Genomic DNA, 26,549 nt, shown 5'->3' with positions numbered 1-26,549 from the left:
CGTATAGGTATGAGAGCCTTGCCCTCAAGCCTTTTTGCATGGAATGCATGCATGTATGGAATGAGTAGGGAGTTTATTGCCCTGAAATAGACCTTTGACCAGTTTTTGACATTTAGCTAGGTCACAATATGTTGGCATCTCTATCTGGTCAGGTGAAACATTATTTTCTACCCTTCTACCACATCTTTTGATTTTATCCCGTACCACAGCAAACCAATAATAAAGAAAAGTTTCTTTGGGTATATCCTTGGGTATTTTTAACACTTAATCTGGACCTCTGAATTTGTCCTGTGGAAAAAGAATATCTAAGAACTCCCAATTTTTGGGTTGAGTCCACTGGAGTGGTACCATCTTACTGCAGTGTGGGCAGTCGCCTATGAGGAAGCATGTCATAAGTTATAGGTGAGGTGACCTCTCCAATATTTCTATATGAGCTTGTAGGTCAAAATAGTCACTGCACCTCAGTGTAGGTTTTTTTGTATATCTTCTAGGACCCTAGTATCTTGTGTACTGGTATGTTAATTAGAAGGATGTACTTGGGTTTCTTCCTCTTAACTCTCCTTGAGTGAATATATCCTCCTTTCAACCTTGGCCTGAGCAGTTTATTTTGAATTTCGATAGTAGTTTATTGGTACCTCTTTAAAAATCTATGAACATTTGCACTTAAAAGCCAATTATGCATTATCTTTGACCTACATCACCTAGTAATAACTTTGTGTGAAAAAATGAACAAAAATAATATATATGGTAAGCATCAGCGTGCTGGTTTTTTCTTTGATATTAATCACTCCTATAATCGCCTCCTAGTTACTAGATCCTTTTTGATGAACAATAAATGTTACAAAAGGCATCTAACATGTGGTTACGCCTTAAGGATTAATAGAGTGTGCATAAGTCTCCACCTTGCCTGCAGTTCATTTCAGTAAATTAACTAGTCACGCAGTTTTTAATGGCATGCAAGTTAAAACATGCTCAAATTTAAAACTCAAAACATTTACACGGGTGCCACAATTAAATCTGCTAGTTATTTGCTATTCCAGTCTCAATGTATGCTAGACAATGTAGACTACATGATACTTTTGTTCCCAGTGTTGCCAGGTCTCATTTGCTGAAAAGCTTCGTTATCGCCAATTTGTTTTTAATTAAATACCTGCAGCGTTGTTCATTCAACAATCGTGTTCTTCTGCAGTCTTTCCAAGCACATAGTGGAGACGGTGCCATATGAGGTATCCGTCCAATAGAACAACACGTTTTTATCATAGAACAAAGCTATCAGTGGCTAAATCTGTCCTCTGTATTGCCATACTTTCAAATTTGTATAAATCAAAGAGAGGGAGTAAGAAGGAGTTGCGACCCACTCAGCTTCTTATACCAATGCTTAAAAATCAGGAGAGAGTGGGTCACTGGTCCTGAAAGAACCAAAGTTAGAAACAGTAGTTCAGAGACTGTTAAGAAACCCTCAATCACGTTTATTGCAGGTGGTGTTCCAGCGGTATGTTCGATTATCCGCTTATGCTTGACAACGTGACAGCATCATCATCGGGTTACTGTGTGCTTCCTCCACCCGGAGGTTTTTGCCTCTGGTTTTTTCAGTAGTGATCGTAGTGGTGAAAAAATACCCGTGTGTGGTGAGGTGATCTACGTGAGTGTAAGATAAAAGACTCGTCAAACCAGTCAATAATTTTTAATAAAACTGGGTGCGAGTTTTCCATTGTCTCCCATATATCACTGTACTAGTCATTGATAGCACATCCTAGTCTGTTATCCTGCACCATAATTCTAACCTATATACCATCATTTGCCAAAATCAATCTGATGAAATGCAGTGCTACATTTTGTTGCATATTAAAAGTGGGATTTGGATAATCAATATTGGAATAAAAAGGATGGGGGGATTCATGCTTAGGCCAGGGTTTACATATGAAAAATGCTATCATTTTTTTCTTTCCCAATTCTGATCTCTCTCCATTCTTGAACAGTTTACGATTCCTATGGCAAAGCCAGTGAGAAGAGTACAACACAAAGGGCATCCATAGCTGTAGTAATTGGACTTCAGGGTATACTTCAGCTTATAGTTTTGATTGCGGTTATTTTACTGAGTCTAGCCATCCACTTGTAAAAGACCTTCTTGTGATAGAAAGAGAATTGGAAAACCACTCCTTTAAAATCACCTTAAAAGGGACTCCGGATTGTAATTTAATGTGCTTAATTGTACACACTCCTTCCCCTCAGCATTGTTGGTGTGGAATTTACTAACCCAGCTCAGATCTAGGATAGTGAATCAGCCGGAGACTGTGTAGTGGACGTTGTAGCCTTTGATTGTCTTGCAAGGTTTTCCAAGGCCATGTGTACCTATTTCTGGTGTGAAGCATGATCATTCCACATGTTCGCGTGGCCATTCGTTTGGTCATTGCTCCTTTTGATGTCAACTTGACCCACTTTGATGTACCGTGTGCTTCTCCAAATGAGGTCTTGGGTGATTGTCTCACTTGGTGATGAATTATTCTGGGTGTACTGCTGTGGGTCCTTCCTTACATGAGCTGTGCTCCTCGTGGTAGCATGAAATGTAGAAGTTGTATCCTTTGATGGGTGTAGTGGCATTCAGTTAGGAAAGACTGAGTGATAACAGTCTCCTTGTTATTACTGTGTTCTTATTAGTGATGCAACTCTGCTTGTCCCTGGTTATTTGCTGCAGTGGTTTCCTACTAATGAGACCTGAGGTTGATGTGTTTTTGTCTACAGGCAACAGCTGTGCCTCTACCTAGGTGGACTGTCCCTCAACTATAGAGTACAAATACTCCAATTCTTTCTTGTTGATTTGTCTTCAGGCAGTGGTGTTACTGAGTCTCTTCTCCCAAGTAGTGGTGTCTTAAGAAGAAAACCAAATCATCCACATTTTTGGAAAGGTTATTTTTATGAACTGAAGTGGAGCCGGGTAGATTAGGATGTGTGCTATTGCACTTGCCATTAAGCAACGTGCACTTTTGTTAGAAATTCAAGGTGGTATGGCCGGTGTCTATGTACAAAGTATTTTAGCTTTAAACGTTTGGTTACCTACTAGGAATGTAATTAGCCCACTAGCCCCAGTATGTCTTAGTCCATCCATTGGAGTGCAAACCAATACATGTACTGTACATGATGGGGTATGAGGTGTGGTTTTATGAATGGAGGTTTACTAATGCCCAAGCAGGCACAGCAAATGTTCAGGAGGCTGAATTGCGACCATCTTTAATTGACCAAGTTCTCAGAACATCTTCAGTTAAATATTGCAAATATTAATGTGCAGCAGAATGTATAAGGCTCCTACCAAAGCATTGACCTGTGTTGAACACCCACTTTCCGTTTTGACACATGCAATGTCCTCCTTAAGGTGAGAGCTGGGGCAATATTCATCTAGAAAATGACACCATCTTGGACTTGAAGTGCCCGTTATTCCTGTCATATGTTTTCATCTTGAACTCAAATGAGTTTCCTCTGTAGACTCAATTCCATGTAATGTTACTATGTACATGACCGGGTGTTGTAATGCTGGTTTTCATGTTACAACAATGGCTGATCACGCTCCCTTGGTTTCCAGGTTTCCAGAAGGAAGCAGAGGCTTTACTATCGGTTACAAAACTGAGCACCGTCAGTGACTCTCAAAACATGAAGAAAGCCCGGGAGATGCTGAAAAGAGTCACTAGTGAGACCGACATCTTTCCTGCAGTTTGGGGCCTGCCCAAGAGATACCTCTTTGTAATGGTGAGTTTTTGCTTTTGTTTTAATAACCTAATTAATATAAATATCCAGAGGGGATGTGTAAGAAAGTGGATTATTAGTTGGGGTGGATGGGAGTCTACCACAGTGAATAAGGACACAAACTTGTTATGGTAAAATAGTTTCAGCAATTGAAAACTGAGCTCAGCCTCCCTGGAAGCTATGCACACAGCAGCCAGGCTTAAGGAAAATGTGTACAGTATCAGAAACAAAACAGTTAAAAAGTCAAAAACCAACATAATTAAAAATCCCCAAATAATTAAAAGGAAAAATGTAATGAGTAAAATGACACCAAAACAACAAGCATTGGAAATGCAATAGGTCTCGCATTTGTTGGAGTTGGAGCTATTGGCATTATAAATGGCAATGTTTTTCACTTATGCAATAGTTATTTTATTTGTTGGAGCTACTGGCATTGAAAATGGCAATGTTTTGTACTTGTGTTATGGCGTGTATGTATGTGTAGTGTTGAATTATGTAGATTGGATTTGATTAGTTGTGTAATTGTGTGCTGTGACGTGGATTTGTGCATTGCAATTATGTTGTTAGTAATTATGTGGTAATGGGTGTGCTGGAATTATGTGGTGTGGGATTGTGTATTTTAGAGTTTAATTATGTGGAATGTTGTTTTGTGTTGTGGAGTGGTATGAAGCGCAGTTTAATGATATGGTGTGCTGTTGAGGACTGCCTTCCATTGCGCACAAACGCCTATAAATAATACTTTTAAAAGTACATAATACTTGATGTAAATGGCCAAACATTAATGCACTTGGTATGGATATGCCATCCCCACCTTAATACATCAAAGAACTCCGTTGTGTCTTTTTCTGTAGACTTTGTACAGCATGCTCATTACTTATCTCAGCACTTACAAAATAATCAAGGCCCTGAGCTAAACCATCACGTGACCCGCAGTCACAAGAACAGTCCTCATGGAGTGACAGGCTGCTGATTGTAGGTGCTTGCATTTATTGCATAGAGGCACAATGTCTCAAAGATATGCACTGGTACAGCACAGTGGTGTAATCCCATCACCAGATGGAAGGTGGCACTGCAGGTAGGGATAGAGGTTCTCTGGCGGAGACTTGTCAACTTATTAGGGAGTTTGGTCTTCATAGAGGTACATTGGTAGAGACAGTGGTCCTAGCAGTTGGCAGCAGGTAGTGTTCGTCAGAATAGCTCATGGAGGCAGTTTCAGAGCACTGTAGCCCGGTAACTGCTAGGTGGTTGGATGGTCAAGATGAAGGTGCACTGGCAGAGCAGTATAGTCAGTCAATGATTCAGTCACGCGTTGTGGTTCAGAATGTGCGTTAATTGAGTGAGCACAGTGTTCGCAAACAGGTCATAGAGGGTGATCAGGACAGAGATGTACTGTTAGAGGCTTACGGTCTCTTAAAACTGAGGTCAGGGGATGGTCAAATTTGGAGTTGCTTTAGGTACATCCGGGGTGAACTGGCATAACACTGCGGTCCAAGAACTGGTAGCAGGCGATCGGATGGCCTGAATCGAGGTACACTACGTAAACTATAGTGGTCTAAATGTGGAATACTGTGCCCTAGTCCCACAGGCATCACCATTTACATCCCCACCACCCTCATTAAAATCCAGGCTCCGCGCTGGAAACATTTAATTAAAGCGGCCCTATATCTGAAGGCAGCATGGCCGGGATTGGCACTCCGCAGAGCATGCTGTCTAGATTGCACCTTCTCTGATGACAGGCAGGAGTTAATCTGTACCAGGGAGGAGAGTGGGGGCAACACTGCCACCTGAAACTAACGAGTTAAACGAGATGGACTGGATTACAGTAGTTTTCTCCTGCGTTCGGTAGGTTTGCACTGATGTTTGCACTGTGTAACTGGTGAAAAAACACATATTTCACACTAGTGCAAATGGAGGTGCAAAATTGCATTTTTTTGTCAACTGCGAGCAAACTGTTTTCTAACGTGACATCAACAGGCTCAGTCAGTGTGGCTTCACGTGGGACCAGACACAGCTAGTGTGGATATCTCCTGAGGCTCTTAACCAACAAAGGATGACATTGGAAATGCACAATCAGTGTACCTTTACTATTGCTTTGACACAAGCTGTGTGGCACCAGGTCTCGTACTAGCAGTCAGCATGGCATAAACTGTGATGGCACCTATAGGTGTGATTTCTCTAGGGATTAACCGTAATCCTTGTTGGCTCTGCATGGAGAAGCTAATAACTTTTGGGTCACCTGAGAGCGGGCACAACCAGTGCCCCATTTCTGAGGACAGGGCACGAGCGAAGTGACATCACTGCGGACTGGACCCAGGAAGTGGGCAGCTTCATGAACCAGAGATGATCATTGTCGCAACTCAGGACACTAGGCACCGGGTGGCACTAAGGCCTGTTACTTCAACCAGACCCAGAATATGTGGCATCACCGCACACATGGCATAACCAATGTTGCATCACTTACAGCAGGACAAAGCCAGTGCGACACTATATCACGTTTGACCTGCCAAAGCTGCACACCAAAAAGTATTCGGTCAGACATTATGGTGTCACTGGGCACCAGACTGTCTGCACCAGATCCATGACCTGTAAATTGGGCACAGTTTGTAACAAATATATTTATACCACTCGGATCTGGCAGATGTTTGCGCCCTCCGAGCCAGAACCGACCGTGCAGCTCTGGAGACGGCCCTCAGAGCTGTGGCGGCAGCAGATGCTCCACGTTCTGAGGCTGTAGAGATCTTGGAACCGCAAGACCTGCAGAAGAGGGCCGAAGACACATCAACACTTGAAAGGCCTGGCCGAAATTCTGAAAGGAAGAAAACTCTTCATTCCATGTACCGCAGGGCTAAATTTGGATTACCGATTACAATTTTACGAATTAAGTAATAGCCTCCAGGTAGAAAATGAGCCCTGCATTGTTTCGCCAGGAAATTTCAATTTCAAAACAGTGCAAGGAAACTCCCTTTGAAAGCAAACAGTGGCACAGAAAGGACCGCAGTAATGAGTGGAATGAGGGGGTGCGAACGAGGACGCAACTGATGGCCAGAGCTGGCCAACCAAAAGAATCGATCAGTGATGTCCACTGGGAGGGAGCAAAGGACCCAAAAGCAGGACAGATCAACACTATTGACCAACCAGAGTAAAGGAATTTTGAAAGACAGGCCAACCAACCAACCAAAAGCGATGGACGTGTCAAAAGGCCATTTACTGAATACAGCATGCCTCGCAGAGCAGCGCATGCACTGCCGAGGCTAGACCTAAAAATCTTATAAGAGGAGCCGGTGATGAAACTTGTTAAACAGTTAAGGCGAAAAGCATCAAGGAAAAGTAAAGTGCCAATCAGTAGTCACTGTTCACAGTTGACTGGCACCTAAGCATGATTTCAGGCAGACTATGAAGCGTGTCATTCACCTAGCGGGATTGCGCTAGTCAGAGGCTTTTTCATTATGACTTGGTCTGCGAAATGGAAGTTGAAATTCTCCAGCATGTTGAGATTGCAGACTGTATTCGCAGAAGTTCTCCCAGAACTGGATAACTTCTGTATGGAGTCCTGCTGAAGCCATTACTGTTATATTTCATATCGGTACCCTAATAGAGGTCCAGGAACATTGTACACTTTCCCTACATCCACTCCCGTTATTTCATATAAACAAGCCTTATAAGGACACAACTCCAAATAAGGACAGAATGCCTTAGAGGGAGATTACGCCTTATAATAAGGACTGTAGCCTTTTAGGGACTAAACCTTTCACCTAGTTCCATGCCGAGGGTGGGTTTTTTCCAATCGATATTGCTAAGACGTCATCCTTTGCACATATGAATAATTGATGAGTACACTCTCCAGGAGGCATACTTCACCTCTCCCATCGACGCACAAGGTTTAATCCCCAACGTCCTCCTCATACTGAACAATGGGTAACGCACGTACATAGACTGTATAAATACAGCACCTCTTGCTATCAGAAGGCAGGAGGGAACCGAGACTTCAAGACCGACACACTGACCAGAGACGCTGCAGCTTCGGCATGCCATCGCTCTAGCTGACAGTGGTCTGACGATCCCTTGCAGGGTGTCCAGCTCAAGACCAGGACTAAGTCCCACACTCTCACTGTTCAGGTATTGGGGTTTGGCTCAATCCTAGCGAGATTCTTGGCTCATAGGCTCATAGGCTCATAGGCTCTTAGGCGTAGGCTCTGTAGCACCTAGTCACATGCTAGGTACACTTGGGTACTTCTAGTTAGGCATCTTAGGAGTATGCACTTTAATTTATAAATTAATTTCATATCCATGTATATGTTTGTGACTATTGCAAAATGGTAGAACAATACTATTCCTTTTTATTCACTGTACTGCTGGTTCTATATCTCTGCTACTGTGTTACAGTTGTACCAGCGCACTTATTCTACATGAGAAGAACTACGGTACAATAAATTCTTACTGTAAAAATGCTAGGATGTTTCTTCTCAGTATCTCTCTGAGAGCAAAACAAGCAAGCACGAGTGGCTGGGTGAAAAGTAGTATATTGTTTCCATGAGTCTGAGGTGATTGTGTTCTGAGGTTGCCAAAAACGAATCTCTCTGATAGCAGGAGATTCTAGTGGCACTGCGAGCTAGCTAATGCAAATCATAGGCTAACATATGCTGCGGGGGTGCACAGAGTCAGTCTGCCACCAGACCCACAGTATGTTATCTATAAACAGCGTAGGTCCTGCATGACGGGGTACTATTAGGACTACACTACATTACTTTTGGCAGGAGAAATTCATATTATGCAGCAGCCAAAGTCCTCATATTAGGTGGATATTTTGCCCACTTTTGACCAGTCAAGATTTTTACCTGCATACTTGGTCTTTCCTATGGAGCTCAAAATCCCCCAGCCACGCAATTCTAAAGCTGTATCTGGGAAAGTCACTTCAAAATAGGACATCTCAGTTGCAAAGTCCCACTGACTCACCGAAGGTCTTGGAAATTCAGAAATTTCCCATTATTTAGAATTTCTGAAGCAACTCCTCTTGGTCACTTTTAAGGCTCCCAGGAACTCTGGGACAGCAATAGGGATAGCTTTCCAGCATAACCCACCTGCAGGGTCTAGTTGCTAAAGGTCAGGTGGGCACTTCAGGAAAAAGGCTTCTAACCACTTGTTTTGTCCCTGTCCCAGACAACCAACCCTCACAGTCTGCTTCTTAGTCCTGGATACAGGTCTGAGAAGGTTCAGCCCTTCAGGTCTCCATTAGGGTCTCAAAAAGCGTGTCCAGTTTTCGACTGTTCTTCTACAGGTTGAGAGAGTGTTCTGCTGAGCTGTAGGTGTGGTGTCCGCTTTGTAGATTTCACTAGTAAGTGGGTGGGGTAACTCTGGGACAGTCCCTAACCAATGAGAAAGAAGTTCTCTGGGTTGTCCTTCCCACTTTTGCACCGCATTCTGTTCACCTTACTGCAAACTACCCCGCATTGCACCATTCAGAGGCAAACCCAATATGACAGAATCATTCTGCATCTTGAAGGGGGCTTGTATTCCAGATAGAGGTTTGTTTAGGAAAATGAGCACTCTCCCTCTACTCTGCTACACCAAATTAGTTCCAGGACCTGCTCCCTCTCCCTGTGGGCCGATGCCAAACTGGCTGCAGAGGGCCTATGGGACAATAGACTTCCCTAAGTCTCCCTTTACTCTTAACTATGAACGGGTAGGCATAACCCTGGTCCCTTTGAAGTTAATGAAGTTCCTGAACCTGTCCTTTGCCTCTTCATAAGCTGTTGTGCCACATACATCCCAACCAGGTCTACTTGTGAAAAGGAGTAAGCCATTGTTTCTGCTCTTGGAGCAGTTTTCATACCTCAATAAGGGGAAAGCAATTGCAGGGCAATCTGCCAGCAAGCTAATAATAATTAGCCTGCTGGGGTCTCAGACAGACAAGGTTTCACTTTGTAAAAATCACTTTTCCTAAATATTTATGTTTATGTAAATAATTGTTTTTTCTTATTATTAACATTAAATATAGTCATGTTTGAATTATTCCAGTAGCTTGTCCCAAACTGGAGATATCCGGTTTGGGATTTTAATCTGAGCCCTTTTTTCCCTTCTTTTTTCTCCTAGGACAGCTACAGCTTTTTATAGTGAAAGTGGCTTTTGGGTCACTGTAGGTCCTTACCAATATTACATTCTTTCTTTTCTCGTTTTTAAATACTAGGCGCCCCTGCCTTCCACATACAGTACTTACTTAGGGGTTACTTATTTAATATTTAAAAGCAGGGATCTTTCCTGTCACAAAGGGTTATTTTGACAGGGTCCCCTGCAGGTTTAAAAGCGGCATGAGTCCAGCTACTTAAACAGTCCTGTAGCTCAGTTTCCTTTTATCAGCCTAGTACATGGCACAACATGTGCTGCAATCTATAGGTGACATTTACCTTTTCCAATTCATGGGTGTACTTTCTTCGCCATGTATTATGGCCTTACTTGGAACATAAATTTGTTAATTTGGAGTTAACAAATGTTACCATATGTAGGAAAGTGTGTTTTTAGTAGGTGCAGGTAAGTACCTACAGCTAGCATTAATACCACAATCCCTTATAAGGACCAGTCACTCAATAAATTAATTCTTGCTCGTTCCTTAATGGCTTGGCAGACGAGCAGTCAGGCTTTACTTAGGAGATAGGTGTGTAAAGCATTTAATGACACCAAAACAGTAAATAATTAAAAGACACAACACAATAAAAATGAAACACCAATTTATAAAACTAGGTAATATTGTTATCTTTAAAATAACACCAGCATGACAAATTCAATGTAGGGAACCGGAGATAGGAATTTTTAAAGATTCAATTAGAAAAATGGAAAGCACAAACCGCGTTTATCTAGTTGCACTGGACCGGAGCAAAGTCAAAGTTCAGACCGACCCCTATGGAGCGTGGGTGAGATACGATGAGTGTTTGGGCTCGGTCAGGTTTTTACTTAATGACTTATTTGGTGCTTTCTCTCTCTACATCAAGCAGTTGGGTGCTCGTATCCGGATTTCAAGTCGAGGATGATGGCCTGCTGCAGCGCGATGCCTCGTGAGCCCTGGAGGTTTTTGTCTTCATCATCGATGCTGCGGAGCTCCGGATCTTTCAGTGGGGCATACCTGCGTGGTCAGGCTGAGATGCGGTTTAATGTCACTTTTTTTAACTCTCGTCGTCAATGCCGGTGTTCCTCTGGAGCTTTTACACAAAACTTGGTAAAAAATTCCCAAACTTTCAGACGTTCGTCTCTGAAGGTTCCTTGATGTGAGAAAGGGTTCCAAAGCACCAGCCAAGGGTTCAGATGCTCTAGTTTGCCTCTTGGGGTCTGGGAATCCAACTGCCACAATGCACCTGGTCAGTCCAGGAAAATCCATGTGAAGCTGGTCAGTTGAAGATGTCCCATTGGTGGATGTTGCAGGTGGCTTCTTTCAGCACTTTTCTACCTGTTGCTGCTCAGGGAGGCCACTCCTCATCCTTGAAGACAGGCAAACTTCTTCTTGTGTGGAGCCTTTAGAGTGCAGCAGGTGCAGTCCTACTGAGTGCAGTCCTCTATTGTGCATACCAAGGGTCCAGCAGGGCAGTCCTTCTCCATATGTTTCAATCGGGGATCTGAGGGACTCCTGTAGATCTCACATATTTATTCCCCATTCTGGGTTGGAAAGAGGGGGGGCACCCCAACTCTCTGCTATGACCACTTCTTGGAAAGTGTGGCATATTTGTGACCCAGATTACACAGTTCTCAAAAATCTAAACAAATTAACTCTCCTCTTGGAGTGCAAGTCTGTCTAGCCCAACCCACAGGTAAATTGGTGACTTTTCCCTACACTCCTCTTCCAGCCCTTATCCTAATCTAATTGGGGGGGGGCACCCATCTGGATGGGGATCAAGGAAGCAGGGGCTGGCCTGAGTCCTGTTACATCTGTGCTTCTACCTTTGAAGTGGGCTGGCCATAATTGCCAGAGATTCATATCCTGTCAGAACGACATCTATTCCATCCACTTCCTGTGAGGCCATGCAATTTGCTATCAACATTTCCCCCCTGTTTAATTTCAAGGGTATACTAATATATCGTCCTCCAGGATCAAAGACGACCTTCCTGTCCAACATAAACACCATGATGGAATCTGTAGCCACAGAAAGTAGCTTCACGGTTCTAGGTGACCTGAACTTTCTCTTAGATCTAGGTCACCTTACCGATTCTGCCGCCCTCATCTCTGATCTAGGTACCCTAGGGCTAAAACAACTTGTCACATCCTCTACCCATCAAGCAGGCCACATTTTAGACCCCATCTTTTCTAACCTAGAAGGACTGCAAATCACCAATATTTTGCCTATGCCTTGGACCGACCACTCTGCAATTTTTGCAAATATAGCCACCAATAATCACTGTAATAATAATCCTCAACCTATACCTAAACAATCTTTTAAAGATTGGAAAAATATAAATCAAGAAGATTTGAAGCTCATACTAGAACAAACCCACCCAGTGTTCGCTTCAGACCCCAATTTAGCGCTCCAGCAATTATACGACTGGATGGGCCAGGCAACACACCAATCAGCCCCTTCTAAAGAACACTGTAGTAATAGAGCTAAACCCACCGCACCTTGGTACAATGACAAACTAAGGACACAAAAACAGATAAATCGTAGCAAGGAAAGAACTTGGAGAAAAGACTATGATATTAGTAGTAAATCTGTCTATAAGGAATCCTTAGCACTACACAAAAACATGATAGCGGAAGCAAAAAAAGAATACTACAGTGATCAAATTGAGAAAGCTAAGAACTCCAGCAAACAACTATTCTTAATCACCAAAGCATTATCAGGCAATTCCCCAGACCTCACTCCCCCTCCGTCACAATTTTTGTGTGACTCTCTTGCCTCTTTTTTCTACACTAAAGTAGATGATATCTACCAGGCGTTCTCTTCCAAATCACCTCCGGGTTCAATCTCATCTACCACTCTCCCCCCAGCTAACACGTTCCCTTGCTTCCAACCAGTCACCCCGGACCAAATAAAAAATACATTATCTACCATTAAATCAGGTTCACCCCTGGACCCCTGCCCTTTATCTGTACTTAGACCAGTAATGGATGCCATTATACCGGCACTCACGTTGGTTTGCAATTTAATATTGCTGTCGGGCAATTATCCGGACCCTCTCAAAAACACTTTACTAAAACCTCTGCTAAAAAAACCCTCACTGGACAAAAGTGAGTTAAAAAACTATCGACCAATTGCTAGTCTACCCTTCATGGCAAAGATGATTGAAAAAATCATGAATACCCAGATTTCCGAGTTTATTGAAAAACATCAGCTTCTCGACAACACGCAGTTTGGGTTTAGAAAACATCACGGGACAGAGACAGCCTTGATCAAAGCCGCTGATGATATCAGGGTCATCAGGGACCAGGGTGGCACTGCCATACTGGTTCTGCTAGATTTATCAGCGGCTTTCGACACGGTCGACCACAACACCTTGGTCGACCGTGTCCAAGGACTTGGCATCTGCCACACTGCCAAAAACCTAATAGCGTCCTTCCTAGCCAAAAGAACGCAGGCTGTCATTCTGGGACCCTTTCAATCAGCTCAACTCTCTGCTCCCTGCGGAGTTCCTCAAGGCTCATCCCTGAGTCCGACACTTTTCAACATCTATGTGTCGGACCTTGCTAAGACCATCCAAGCACATGGGATGAGCCTAACCTCTTACGCCAACGGCACCCAACTAGTGTTGGCGATTAAAGGCGACGGAGAGCAAGTAGCTGAAAAATTTAAGAAAGGGCTCCTAGATATAGGAGACTGGATGGCTACAAACTGCCTAAAGCTAAACTCGGAAAAAACCGAGGTACTCATCTTCGGTCCACTCTCTCCAGCCTGGTCCACCTGTTGGTGGCCAGAGACCTTCGGTACTCCTCCTACGCCCACCTCGAAGGTTAGGAACCTTGGTGTCATCTTTGATGATGGACTAAATTTCATGAACCACGCCAACAAAACAGTATCAACAGCACACTTGAAGTTAAAAATGATCCGGAAAATACGCCCTTTTCTCCCTGACTCTGCCATTAAGACACTGGTTTCTGCCCTGGTCCTCTCATCCCTGGACTATTGCAATGGGCTATTCCTCAATGCTCAAACCAGAGTAATTGCAAAACTTCAAACAATACAAAATGCGGCAGCTCGCCTTCTTACCGGCAAAACAAAGTTTGAACCCATTTCCAAAAACATAAAAGATCTTCATTGGCTTACTGTGCAAAAAAGAATTCATTTCAAATCACTCTGCATAGTATTTAAAACAATCAATAATCAAGGACCACATTTTCTAAGAGACCAATTACAATCTTACAAACCCACAAGAGCTTTACGATCAGCCACTCTTAGCCAACTGGTCGTCCCTCGCACCAAAACAGTTACCTGGGGTGACCAACGCTTTTTGGTGGCGGCCCCCAGACTCTGGAACACCTTGCCCCTTAACATCAGACAAAGTGTTACACTGCTTCAGTTCCGCAAACTCTTGAAAACCTGGCTGTTCTCTCATTAACCTCTTTGTCTTTTCTTCCCTCACATCTGTTCAATTAACTGGTTTACCCCCTCACATTCCTTAGTCAATATTGGTTTTTAGCGCCAAGACGCCTACGGGTATATACAGCGCTTTACAAATATTAAAAATAAATAAATAAGTCCAGTTTATCTCTCCAGCCCCCTTTGTGTCCCTGGCTTTTCCAGGAAGCAAATCTCCTTCTACCAAATGGCTGTATTGTTTCAGCCCCAGGCCTCTTCACACCTACTCTGGGAGCAGCGTAGCTCATGCTGTCAAAGGCTGGCCAATCAAAAAAGGCTGCTAAAGGGCTGTTAGTAACTTCAGGTTAGTACATTCTAAAACTACTTTCCTGTAATAGTTCTAATCTATCCGACCATGGCAAGTTGTTGGATCTATTGTAACTATTATGTTGACACTTTGAATCATATTGCTAGCTAACTCCAATCAAAGTTAGATTTTAGTAAAGTGTAATAAAGCTTCCCATGTTAGCCTATGGAGCTAGCAGCACTACAATGGGAAAAACGAGGTTGGCTGTTTTTTCCCCACCAGGGCATTTAAAACATATTTTGTAATGTCCCTGCTTTTTATAACAAGGCACCCTACCCTTGGGTCACCTAGGGCAGACCGTAGTGGTGACTTATATATATAATAAAAAGGTAGTTTTTAGATTTTGGTAGTACTTTTAATTCTTAAGTAGAATTTGGACGCAGCTGTAATTTAAAACCAGCCTACAAGGCAGGACTGGCTTTAAAATTACACTAGACTCCACAGTAGTGTACACTTAAGTGCATTAAGTCCACTGGGGTCTCTAAAGCTACATGCCCTACCATAGACTAGGGCCAATTATAATTACACCAATTACCATATACCTTCTATGGACAGAGCACTGGCCCTGGATAACAGAGCCCAGGGCACTTTCAGAGTCTGTAACCACCAGTATCAGTAAAACATGGGGGTGATCAGGGCGAAAAAGATGACTCTCCTACAACATGTTTTAGGGGTCAGAGCACATACACTGAGAATGGACAGCATTTCCCCAATGGGCAGAGCTTAAAAAAAAAAATCTGTTGCATCAGTCAAAAAAAACAAGCATTTTCAAATTAAATAGGTCTGGCCTTGGTAGGCTATGCATTGATCGTTTTTTATTGCTATTAGAATCATAAAGTTAAAAACAAAAGGAAAGAGTAAACATGTGACTACCTAATTGTAGCTGCCGTGTATCCTTCACTGATGTCACCGTTTTACTTATGTTTTAAACCACACACCATTCTGTGGCACACATTTTATTATTATTTCTGAAGGAGAAAATATAAAAATAATAAAAAATATAACAAGCACAATTTAAAGTAGCTTTGTCACTAAAGAGAAACTAACTAATTGTGGGTGGATAGGAACAATGTGCACAGGCTTTGGGCTATCACTCAAAGTGAAGGGAGCCAGTGAGTAAAATGAACTTTACTCTTTGGTCCCTGTGCTGTATGCTGAAGTGGGAGGAATCAAAATTTGAATAACAATTTAACAGGCCTATGGAAACGCCTCTCTATAAATGTATATTATGTATGAATTTTGTGTTTTGGTAAAGCAATAGTCGGGTGGGACAGCTAAATCTTAAAGGCCAGACCTAAAGAAATTCTGTCTCCAAATAGTGAAGTTAGCCCATGGCTGACATGGACTGACTTTTTGCCCTATGCTATAGTGGGCCAAATACAAATGCCAGTATCGCACCAATCAACCCAAGGATGAAGTGGGCTGGATGAAATCCCCAATAATATATAGAGAATGCAATCACTCACTGTAAAGTTAGCAGTGGGTGAAGGGGACTGGCTAGTTGCCCCATGCAGTACGCTGGAGAGAAATATGAATGACACAACAAACCAATACATGAAGAGGACTGACTGAAAGCCCCTATAATATTTAATATTAAAAGGTCTTGGCTAACGTGAGACCTTAAAAAGACGTCAACAGTACTGTGACTAAATGAACAGGAATAATAAATGAATACTGCAGCAAACATAATTCAGCACTGGGGTGCAGGATTAGCAAGCTATTGGTTAGCTAGCTACGTTCAAAATGTTCCTTACCAGAGTATTTTTCATTCTTGGGAGATGTCAAGCACTGTAACAGTTGTGTTCGAAAACTCCTGATGCTGAGTTTGCTCAAACATATTAATTGTACTCTTTGGGTGACATTCTCTCCAGTGAGTCATTTTATTTTGAGAATAGTAACCGAAAAGTATGTTTCAGTACATTTGGTTACTTTGCTTTATGAACTCATCGTTGTGCTTTTAAATGATCTAGGACGATCAAACAACTAGCTGCATTAGGTCTTTTCTAACGGCAAGTTGCTTCCCAAATTAACGGCAAGTTGCTTCCCAAATTCTTTCTCAAGTGGTCAACAAAAACATACCTATGTTTTAATATCAGTCGTATTTTCTTCTAGAGACGTCCAGCAGTAAGATTGTATAAGGATACAACAGACATGTAGTAGCGTCCCGGGGGAGGGGAGGGGGAAGAAGGGAGGGGGAACAGTAGTGTAACAAAGCTGCCATGGACCCAAGTTAAGCAAGCAAATTGGGTCCCCCCATTCTCTTGTTTGATAGCAAATCCCATCCATGACTCTGGTGCAGTAGACTTGCTAGGCCCCCTGATTCCTATGCCGACTGCACCTGCAGTTCTTTTCATGGCTACACCCCTGGCGGTGGGTGGAGTAGAAACATTCACTGTTGATCCGGCTAATGAGGTGCAACTTTACGCAATAAACTGTGTTGACATAGCCCTAAATGCAGACATCAGTAAATGTCAGTTTTGTCTTCATTTGATACATTCCGAATTCAACTGCCACCATGTCTCTCTTCAAACTAGTGGATGTTGTGCTATGCATGCACAACAGTGAAAGTTAGAACAGTGGCATCCGCCAAAATAGGAGGTGGTGGGGTGGGTGGAGGGGACGTGGGGAGCACAAGAGGGGATGCTCGCTGGGGGGGGGGGAGGGTTTAATAAAAAGAGAGAAAAAGAAAGACTTACCTGGAGCTGCCTCCTGCGTCACGCCTCGTCCTTCCTGATCCCAGCAAGCACTAGGGCCACGACATGGACTCACTGCAATGTTCTCGCTGCAGCATGAGATCAGCGCTGGGATTGGCCTGAGCGGCCTGGAAAAACACTCCACTCAGACCAGGGAGTGTGTGGGGGTTTCTCCAGCCCGGCTGTTCAATGCAGAAACCAAAGTACGCATGTGTGTTTTGCTTGGCCTGAGAAAGCCGGCCAAACACATTATTTAAATTATTATTGCAGCATTTCATATTTTTCTGGTATATGGTTCATGCCGTTTTTATGAATTTAAAAAAGAAATGGAGGCAAGATAAAATACACATTGTAGCAGGGCGTAGTTTGAAGTCTATGCTGCATGCAGTACTCTTCTGGTACTGTGAGCAGACAGCGTGTCCATTTCTGATCAGGAAAATGTAAACAGATGACTGATGTGAGTATTTTTACCTCTGCTGGGCTGCTGCTCCCCTGCTTTTCCTCCCCTGGATCACCAGGAAGGGAGATAGGTGACTGAGTGCAAGTGCTCGGAGACTGGAGGCGCTGAAAGTTAAAAAAGCATAAGCTGTGCAAATTTGGAGGCATATGAGGCAAGGTGATGTTGCCAGGAGTGGTTTGTTTGACTGTGGCAATTTCACAGTACTGCAGTAGCGCAGACATGCTCATTGTATTCATGGAGAACAAACACGCTTTCAATGTTTTTCTTTTCAAAAAGCAAATTGGGTAACACGTAAAAAAATACTTGAGTGCCTCAGCAACCCAGGCACGTGAACACTGGTTCTAAAGAGCACTCATTTTCAGGTAGCTGTACAATGTGATCGGGCAAAATGCCATCCATCAGTGCCGGACACTATCTAAATGAAGTGGGCTGATAGTTGCCCAATGCTGTATGCTGTGGTGGGTGGAAGCAAAATTTGATTGACACTTGAGCAGACCTATGGATGAAGAAGGTTGACTGAAAGCACCTTTATGTACTTGTATATCTATTTTATTATGAATATTCTGGAAAGCATGATGCTGGTAAGACAACTAAGACTTAAAAACAGAGGTGACCATGCAATAAGGGGCACTTTCTTACGGGATGTATTAGTACAGACATCCACCAGGTTCAGTTGCTCAAATTGTGATTATTAGGTGGACAAAAGTTAATTGGTTATTTTTATATTTTCAGATCAGTAACTATACCTGGTAATGGTAATTGGGGTAAGCAAGATAAGGGAGTATTTTTGTTGTATAAATCATTTTTATTTAGCATTAGACGCATTATAGTATACCAATGCGGTAAAAAGGTAGACTGACAAACTATGGTTAATTCTCTAACCTACTAGGCTTTTAGAAGCGTTAAGCTATCTGATTAGTTTGATTTATTTTGAGCTGAGTTACTTATCTCTCGGGAGGGTAATGGGGTGATTACTAAGACAGAGTGTTCCAGATGTATCTGTATACTTTCTCAAAAATTATTTTGAAACGGAGACCAGTCTTCTTCCTCTTTCTGTTGCTCATTTTTCTAGTTCATTAGCAGTGAGAAGTGTTGACTCACATGCCTTGTTTGAATGTCATATGTGAGGAATTGCCAATGAATGAGTTCCATGGGCTAGTCTTCACTTTTATACCCGGCTCTGCTTAATTTTGCATTAGATGAAATTCTTTCAGTCTCCGCCAGTGTGGGGAAGAGCGGGACATCTGTACAATGCTGGGATTTTGTGCATGTTGCTGGACGAGAAAATTCAGTGCTCACAGTCACTCTATCTTACTATTTTGGTCATGGTCCCTACACCCACTCCTAAGTTGACCACTGCCTTCAATCTTAAATAATAAACATATGAGTTTGAGGTAAAAGGAATACACCTGACACACATGCAATGTCTATAATTGAAACTTACTTTTAGGCAATCTGCTTAGTTTGTTACTGATGATAAATTGGAGTAGGGGTGGTAGATCCCATTTGTCTAATGGACTAGTCACCCGTGCTTGCTTCACTACTATTTGACACAAGATATTCATAAAGATATAAATTAAAGCAAACACCTGTTCCAGAGGAAGAGTTATAGGTATGTTTAGTTACCCAAAACATGATGGAAGAAGTCATGACAAGTATATATTCTTCACTACCAGTATCTATTGCTGTGACAGATTTCAGAGGTTCACTGCAGCTCTTATCTTTTTTTCTTCAGGATCGTCTGATCACATTGGATGCTGTAGAAGACTTCTTCCAGCTCGCACTCAGGAAGTACCCCAAGAATACATGTGAGAGTCATGAAGAAATACCAGAGGACCCTCCCGAATACCATTCCCTGCCCCAGGACTGCCAGAGGCACCCTTGAAAGAGGCTTCTCCCATGTCATGCTTCCTCCTGTTCATTGTTGTTAATATTAAAGGTCCTTCAGAGATGAACAGTTGTCTTCCCAAAGAATGGAACCTTAATTTATTTACAGCGTGAAGTGACTCTCAATTATTGCAAGATTTTGCAGTTTTACGTGGATCAAGCATGCCTGCAAAAAAAGTGTCGGACCAAATGAGTGAAGTAATTGTAGGGATCGGATACAGGATCAAAATTGGATGCCCTTTTAAGGAAAGGAGACTCTAGGTATGAGAACTTGGACCCTGTAGAGTTGCCTGCCTCAAATTGCTGCTGTGGTGCTGGATGTTTAATTGCCAAGACAGCTCAATAAAGGGTTTAGTCTTCTGAGAAAAGAAAGGCAATACTTTTATTCTAGTTGTGCTAGAATAAAAGAGAATGCCTTCAATAAAATCTTTACTATAGCCACATCCTTACAATAATACTGTACGAGACTGTTCATAAATCATACCTTCCTTCATGCTCTATCTTGTTTAGTGTTCCATAACTGTGTCTGTGTTCTCTCATTTTACTTTCAAAGAGGTGATTCCTCAAAATCCATGGGTTCTTTTTCCTTGCATACCTTGCAGCGTCTGTGACTGTACATTTCTGCCAAGTGTTCTTCACTCTAAAAGTTTATTTCTTAGTGATTCAGTGGAATTGTATGAACATTGCAACCCAGGGTGATAGCTCCCCTTCCCTCTACCTCACAACCCTTTTCTACCTTCAGCCAAATCCTCTTGGATATCAGTGTCTGTATTCCATCTTTTTGTTCTGTCTCCCAGTCACACTCATTGAATAGTCTTAAATCATACGTTCAACTATTTCTCAAAATCAAGCAGCTCTTAATGTTGTCACTACCTTAATGCATTAGATGGAGAGACATTTAAATGCTGACAGTTGTTGTCTGGAAATGCATTTGGGGATCAAATTTCTAATGCGTTTCGTTGGCCCTTCTCAGAAACAGTGCATTAAATGCTGCACCCTTAAATTCAGTGGTAAGTCTGGTCTCCTGACGAGGTGACTAAAGTGTATCCCTATTGCTGATCTCCTTTTCTTCCAATACAGACTTCATGAAGAAGTGACCACCCATCATCTGCATTGCTGTCTTTTGTGCAGCTCTATGTAGCATTGTGCAGTTCTGCAGTCTCTCCGAGATATAGTGCAAATTATAGATTTTAATTGCCAAGTGAAGAACGTGTTGTGTGAAGTAAGCTCGTGGCAACATACTGAATAGCCTATAAAACGGACAATCCGTTATATTCACCATGCTGCACTGTACAGTCAAAATAAACAAATATTTATGGCAGTTGTGTGCTTTTGACCAACGCCACAGCTACACGGACCTAAAATGTCTTTATCTGTATAATGTATGACAGTTGATCAATAAACCAGTTCCCCGTGTAATGTCATGTAACCAAGGACAATGTTATGGGCCAGACAAATACATTACCCTTGAAAAGCTACTGGTGCCTAATGATGTGTGCAACAGTTCTAGATAGGGAAGATCATGTCATGGTCTTAGGAGTTCAGGCCCCTCAACTGTTCCATGACTAGCAGCCATTCTGGCAGCGGCATCTCTATGATGAATCACAGTGTGTGCCCCTGCCACAAGCAAGACTTCCATTTGATATGTGTTCTAGATCCCCCATGGGAATGCATGAAGGTCCTTTGTGTTGAGACCAGCCTTCAACAGAGGGTAGACCAGCTACCTCTATATGATATTTTCTATTTTCCATCAAACACAAGAATCAGACCAGCTTCTTATGAAATGCTTTACTACTTCTTGTTACTATAAATATTACTGATATAATATTAAGACATCAGGGGCCGATACGATGTCTCCATAGGGCCCATTTTTCGCTATATATATATATATATATATATATATATATATATATATATATATACTCCAATTCTAGTGCCACTTTGAAGTCTCTGATTTAGTACCCCCCACTACATATCCACTCTTATCAAGCATCTTCACAGTGGTACTCGATAACCCATTTGACCGATGTCGGGTACCTCGGATTATATCACATACAGAGTCCAATTCTGACCATCATGTGAGTCTTCTTACACTCAAATGACCACAAGGTTATTGACCCCATTACTTTATATTTATTATTTTTTCATATTCACTTTTGCATCTTTTTTGTTATTATGAGGACTATGCACCCACTCGTGATGCAGTCTCTCTACACTTAGGCAGAGATTCTGGGGACAAGATGGCGACCTTTGACGCCTGACGTGACATCGACGCCACAGCCAGCGCGACCTGTATCCCGGAAGCCCTATTCCTTTATATTACCTGGGGCTTCCACATCCACGGTAAGATTCGGAAGCGGGGAGATCCTAGATGAACAGGCATTGCCCTCCTTCTATTCGGTAAGTGTACGATCCGACTGCTGTTACTTTCCGGCACGACCACATTGGCACTTGCAGCATGTGAACGAGATGTTCAAGTACGTCCGCTAATTTGTATCGTCTTCACTTTTCCGACGCTGCCGGCTGCACACTTGTTTCATTGACAAGCTCTCACTCCTAGTTATAGTATCTTTAAGACTAGGTTCCCCCTCACTCTCTTTCCTTAGCCATTACATTTACGAGTTTCGTTCCTTTTCCACAGCACTAGCACGTGCTGTTTTCATAATATCCCGATCCGACATTCCCGGGCGGTATGTCACCATACTTTGAGACCCGCATCATTCCTCATGGACGGGATACTTGTGACATCAATTACAATATTTTATGTCTACGCGCACCTCTGTTGAGAGACAGACCCTCTTAGCCAGACCTGGTCTTATGTGTTTTGCTACATAAGTTCATTTAGCAGTTTTTGCTTTCTGTTTTTCCTGCATTATTTTCGTTTCAGTTGGTTACCCATCAGTACTTGGGCCAATTTTCTTCCCCCCTTCCATGAAGTGGAACTTTCCACCCAGTAAGGTAAGACCCAGCATTGCCATGATCTTTATACCTATTTGTATCTCTGTTTTCCACCCTCTGTGCGTAATAAGGGTATCAGCTGTGGTTTGTTTAGCGCAATTTTTTAGGCAATGCTAGTGATTACTTCCTTAAGAATTTTTTAACTCTATCACTGTACCACTCTCTGGTTATTTCTTGTCTGTGATGGGGATGTGGTTTCTCGACTCTATGTAGGCATATCCCATCATGTATGTGGCCACTGTAGCCCATAGAACTTACTCAATCTGTGTGTATATTTGACTGGACAGGATCCACTCATGTCACTTCTTTTGTCCTCCTTGCCTTTCTTTTCCCTTTTGTCTCCCTCTGTTTAGGTGGAGAGACATGGTAGGTTCCCTACTTGGGACCTACAATTGTTCTAATCACATCCCCATAATTTGGGTTTGTCTTTTTTAGTGTTCTGCATTGGGGATCACTATTATCTACCTTTGGTCCTGAAGAAGTGTCGCTCAATTTTGGAGCTCCGATGACACGAAACATGTCGACCACACATACTCACTAGCTACCTAGGTACCTTATGACCTGCTGGTGGCACCACTGCTTTTACTTAGTCCCAGCCCTAATTCGAATTAAAATATTCATAGGTCTGGATCCTATTTTATAATCACCTATTCACTTCAGCACACACCTAGCACTTGCTGCCCACATACACCCTTCACATACAGCAATCTCAGATCAAAAGAACTCCGCTAAAGAAGCCACCAGGCCCGTTGGACATTGCAGCGCCGGTCTGACGAGGAGCGCCCTATGATGAAGCATGACACCCTAACAGGTGTGTGAGGGCATTATGATCTGAAATTCAGATCTCCCAGCAACAAACATTTCAGGCATATAGTGAAATCTTTCATATGCTTGCCACAACAGAGGAACTGATTACCTTTAGTGTCTTATATAAATAATGCACCATATGTTTGGATGATGCTAATGTGCTTCCCTCCCCCGAGAGGAGCAGACATTGTCTCTAGAACAGAGGTCTTCAAACTTTTGGATACCGAGACCCCCCTGTCAACATTTTGAGGCGTAAGGACCCCCTCCTGACAAAAATGTCTAAACCTGTTAACTAAATTGCGTGGGATGAAAATGTAAATGAGGTTATGTGATGCCGCGTATTTTGGGATAGCATTGCTTCATTATTTTGATATTTGTTACACACAGTAACGCTGAGGAAAGATTTCACCCAATCAGTACCCATTTATAACCAAAATACAGCAATTATCATCAGAAAGATTGTGAAGGGCCTTCCACTCTGCAGCAATACGTGCTGCCACATTAGAAGCTCACCTGGCCCTGACCGGAAGAAGCAGGGGTCCCTTAAAACCCTGGCGGTTTTGTGTAGAGTTAAGCCGTTTACCCATGCAGCTTTCCTCTCACCCCCTCCCTTCCATCCCTCTCTCCTCTCCTAACCCCGGATCCCTCTCTCACTTTGCAGGTCATTTTCTTTCACCCCTTTTTACAACTTCTGAACTCTCCCCATTCAACCTCTCACTTCACCTTTAATCACCTCTTGCCATTCTGTCCTTTCACTGCCCTCATCTCTAACAGTCTCTCACATTTATCTCATGGCCTCTCTGGCCCTGTCACCTCCCGTGCCCCTCAGCACTTCTCATTCACCTAGTCTCTTGATTCAAATTTTTGTCTATTTGTATCTTACACCTCTCCAGTCCCCCCATTCCTCTTTCACATCTCCCCTTTGTTCTAACAGAAGCCCTCACCTTTGGATCACACTCACTTCTTGCGTGTCCACACTTCTCTTCGGCAATTCACATTTCTCCTCATCCCTGACCTCTTCAATCAAATTCTCTCACTCCCTTGCTGTCCTCTCTCATTTTGGGTGCGGATGCAAGTTCAGAATGGGATGAATGAATGTATGATTACTGATGGGCTTGTTTGAGTGAGTTGCATATTGAGTAGTGAGGGGGACAGACGAGTGAAGTGTCACATGAGTGCAGGATGAGTAGTGTACTCGTGTGACTGCAGGTTGAGGTATAGTGTGAGCAGGACAAGTGCATTTTGAGTGCAGAGTGATCACTGTGAGTGCAAGGTGAGCAGGTGAATGGTGCAAGTGCATGGTGATCAGTGTGAGTGCATTGTGATCACTGTGAGTGCAAGGTGAGCGTGACAATAAAGGGCGAGAATGAGGAATGAGTTGTCTGAATGCAGGGTGCGTTCCCAGACCCATGAAGTAACTCAGAATGTTATTGACGGGGCGTAGACTTTAAGATCTAAGTTAAACTATTGCGGCATTAATCGGGGATCGAGAGTGAAGGAAATAAATAATGTGCTGATCCTGCAACAAACTTCCAGTCCTATGGTTAGGGTTACCAGCAGATTATTTTGATGGCCCTGTCGGTACAAAAAAAAGCAGTCACCTAAAGCGGTATTTTCAGCGCTTATCTGTGCATACTTCCCAGGGCCGGCTTTAGTGCTGGTGGTGCCCTGTGCGACAATGTTTGTTGGTGCCCCCCCAATGACCACCCGCACCACGGATTCTCTCACTAGCACCCTTTAACAGTGACCAAGTCTCCATAACCCCACACTCTCAGATGCATTGAATTAGTTTTATAGTGCCACTCATACCAGTGTAGGGTGTCCAAGCACTTTGCATCACACACACATTACACAGAGACAATCATAAGTGTGTAAATCAGTGTATAGGAAATGTTACATAAGCCAAAGGACTAAAAGTATAGGAGTCACATGTCATCCATACTGGTAGGCAGTATGGTTCATGAGTGCTTGGTGTGGAGAAGCACAAACTCAGAGTCGAAAAAGAAACAGCATAGTTGGGAGTTTCCTTTAATAATAAGAATTGATTTCTAGCCAAATTAACCCTTTTTGCAACATTAATCAATGGTCTAATAAGGTATTCTTTGTAGTGTGCATGCTGTTCTAGGATGAAAGTTAATAGCTCACTATTCACTATTAGGACTTTAAGTTATAAATTGCAAGTAACAAAAGGATGCCTCTTTTGAAAGCAGTAACCTGCTGATCTCTTCACATCATACGCACTCTGTAATCTACTTGGTACACGTTCTTTGCAGCAGGCATATTAACCCTCTGCACTTACTTCACCTAAGTCAAAACCTCAACTATACAAAACACTGATCTCTCTCCAGGAAGATAATTAATCACAGGAGTTATCTTTACATTTATGTGAGGCCTGGTAATTGCTGGCGGAGAGAAACGCTGCAGCAGGTGCTTCAAAAGCACAATAAACTTTCACACACGGCGCCCCCAGGAAGCCAACTTTGTATTCCTTTCCATGAAATGCATTCTCACACTACGGCAGTGAATGTAAAATCCAAATGTAAGGAATAGGCACAGTGGGGACCCAGGGGGTACTGGAACCAGCAAAAAAAACCTAAGCCTCTGTAACCAGTTTACAAAGGCATGTTAAAATGCAAATGGTCTTTAAAGACCTGTGAAAAAACACGGGGGTGCCGGAGATAAGACTCCAGACACTGCCCAGCTGAGCCCCCAGCAGCTCAAGTTTCACTGCAGCAGCCCGGGCTGAGACACAGGACGGGGGGGGGGGGGGGGAGAGAAGTGGGGGGGGGGGGGGGAAGTGTGGGGGGGGGGCTGAAGCCCTTGGGCCTGGGCAGAAGTGTGACTGGGAAGGCGCGACCCCCTTTGCATCACTCCACGGCCCCCCTGGGGGTCGCGCCCCACAGTTTGAAGACCCCTGCTCTAGAAGGTGATTTCCTTCTATATCCTGAGGAGTAGAATAGAAGGTGGTCTTCCTCTCCTATCTAAAGCGTACAGCTCATCCACACTGTTCCTATCTTCATTATTATGTATTCCATGGCTTTCTCTAATGCAGCACCTCTCAGTTCCAATGAGGAATCTTTTAGAGGATAATGTTTGCCAGTTTCCATGATGATAAAGGTGTTTCCTGCCAGGTGTTTGCTGAAACGCTA

General features: G+C 43.0%; 1 protein-coding gene across 2 annotated transcripts in view; it reads left to right on the top strand.

Moving 5' to 3' along the window:
* MREG (melanoregulin) overlaps nt 1-21,054 on the top strand; it is a 152,994-nt gene extending 131,940 nt beyond the window's left edge. For both annotated transcript variants that reach the window (XM_085645001.1, XM_085645000.1), the window contains exons 5-6: nt 3,578-3,741; nt 19,484-21,054. In XM_085645001.1, the coding sequence (XP_085501127.1) occupies nt 3,578-3,741; nt 19,484-19,633 (314 nt within the window). In that variant the 3' untranslated portion in view covers nt 19,634-21,054. The remainder of the gene's footprint in view (nt 1-3,577; nt 3,742-19,483) is intronic.
* The last annotated feature ends 5,495 nt before the right edge of the window (nt 21,055-26,549 follow it).

The sequence above is a fragment of the Triturus cristatus genome, chromosome 3_1, assembly GCF_964204655.1.
Source record: "Triturus cristatus chromosome 3_1, aTriCri1.1, whole genome shotgun sequence".
NCBI classification, from domain to species: Eukaryota; Metazoa; Chordata; class Amphibia; order Caudata; family Salamandridae; genus Triturus; species Triturus cristatus.
Note: the sequence above shows the minus strand (reverse complement) of the source record. Positions and strands in the feature narration are given on the sequence as shown.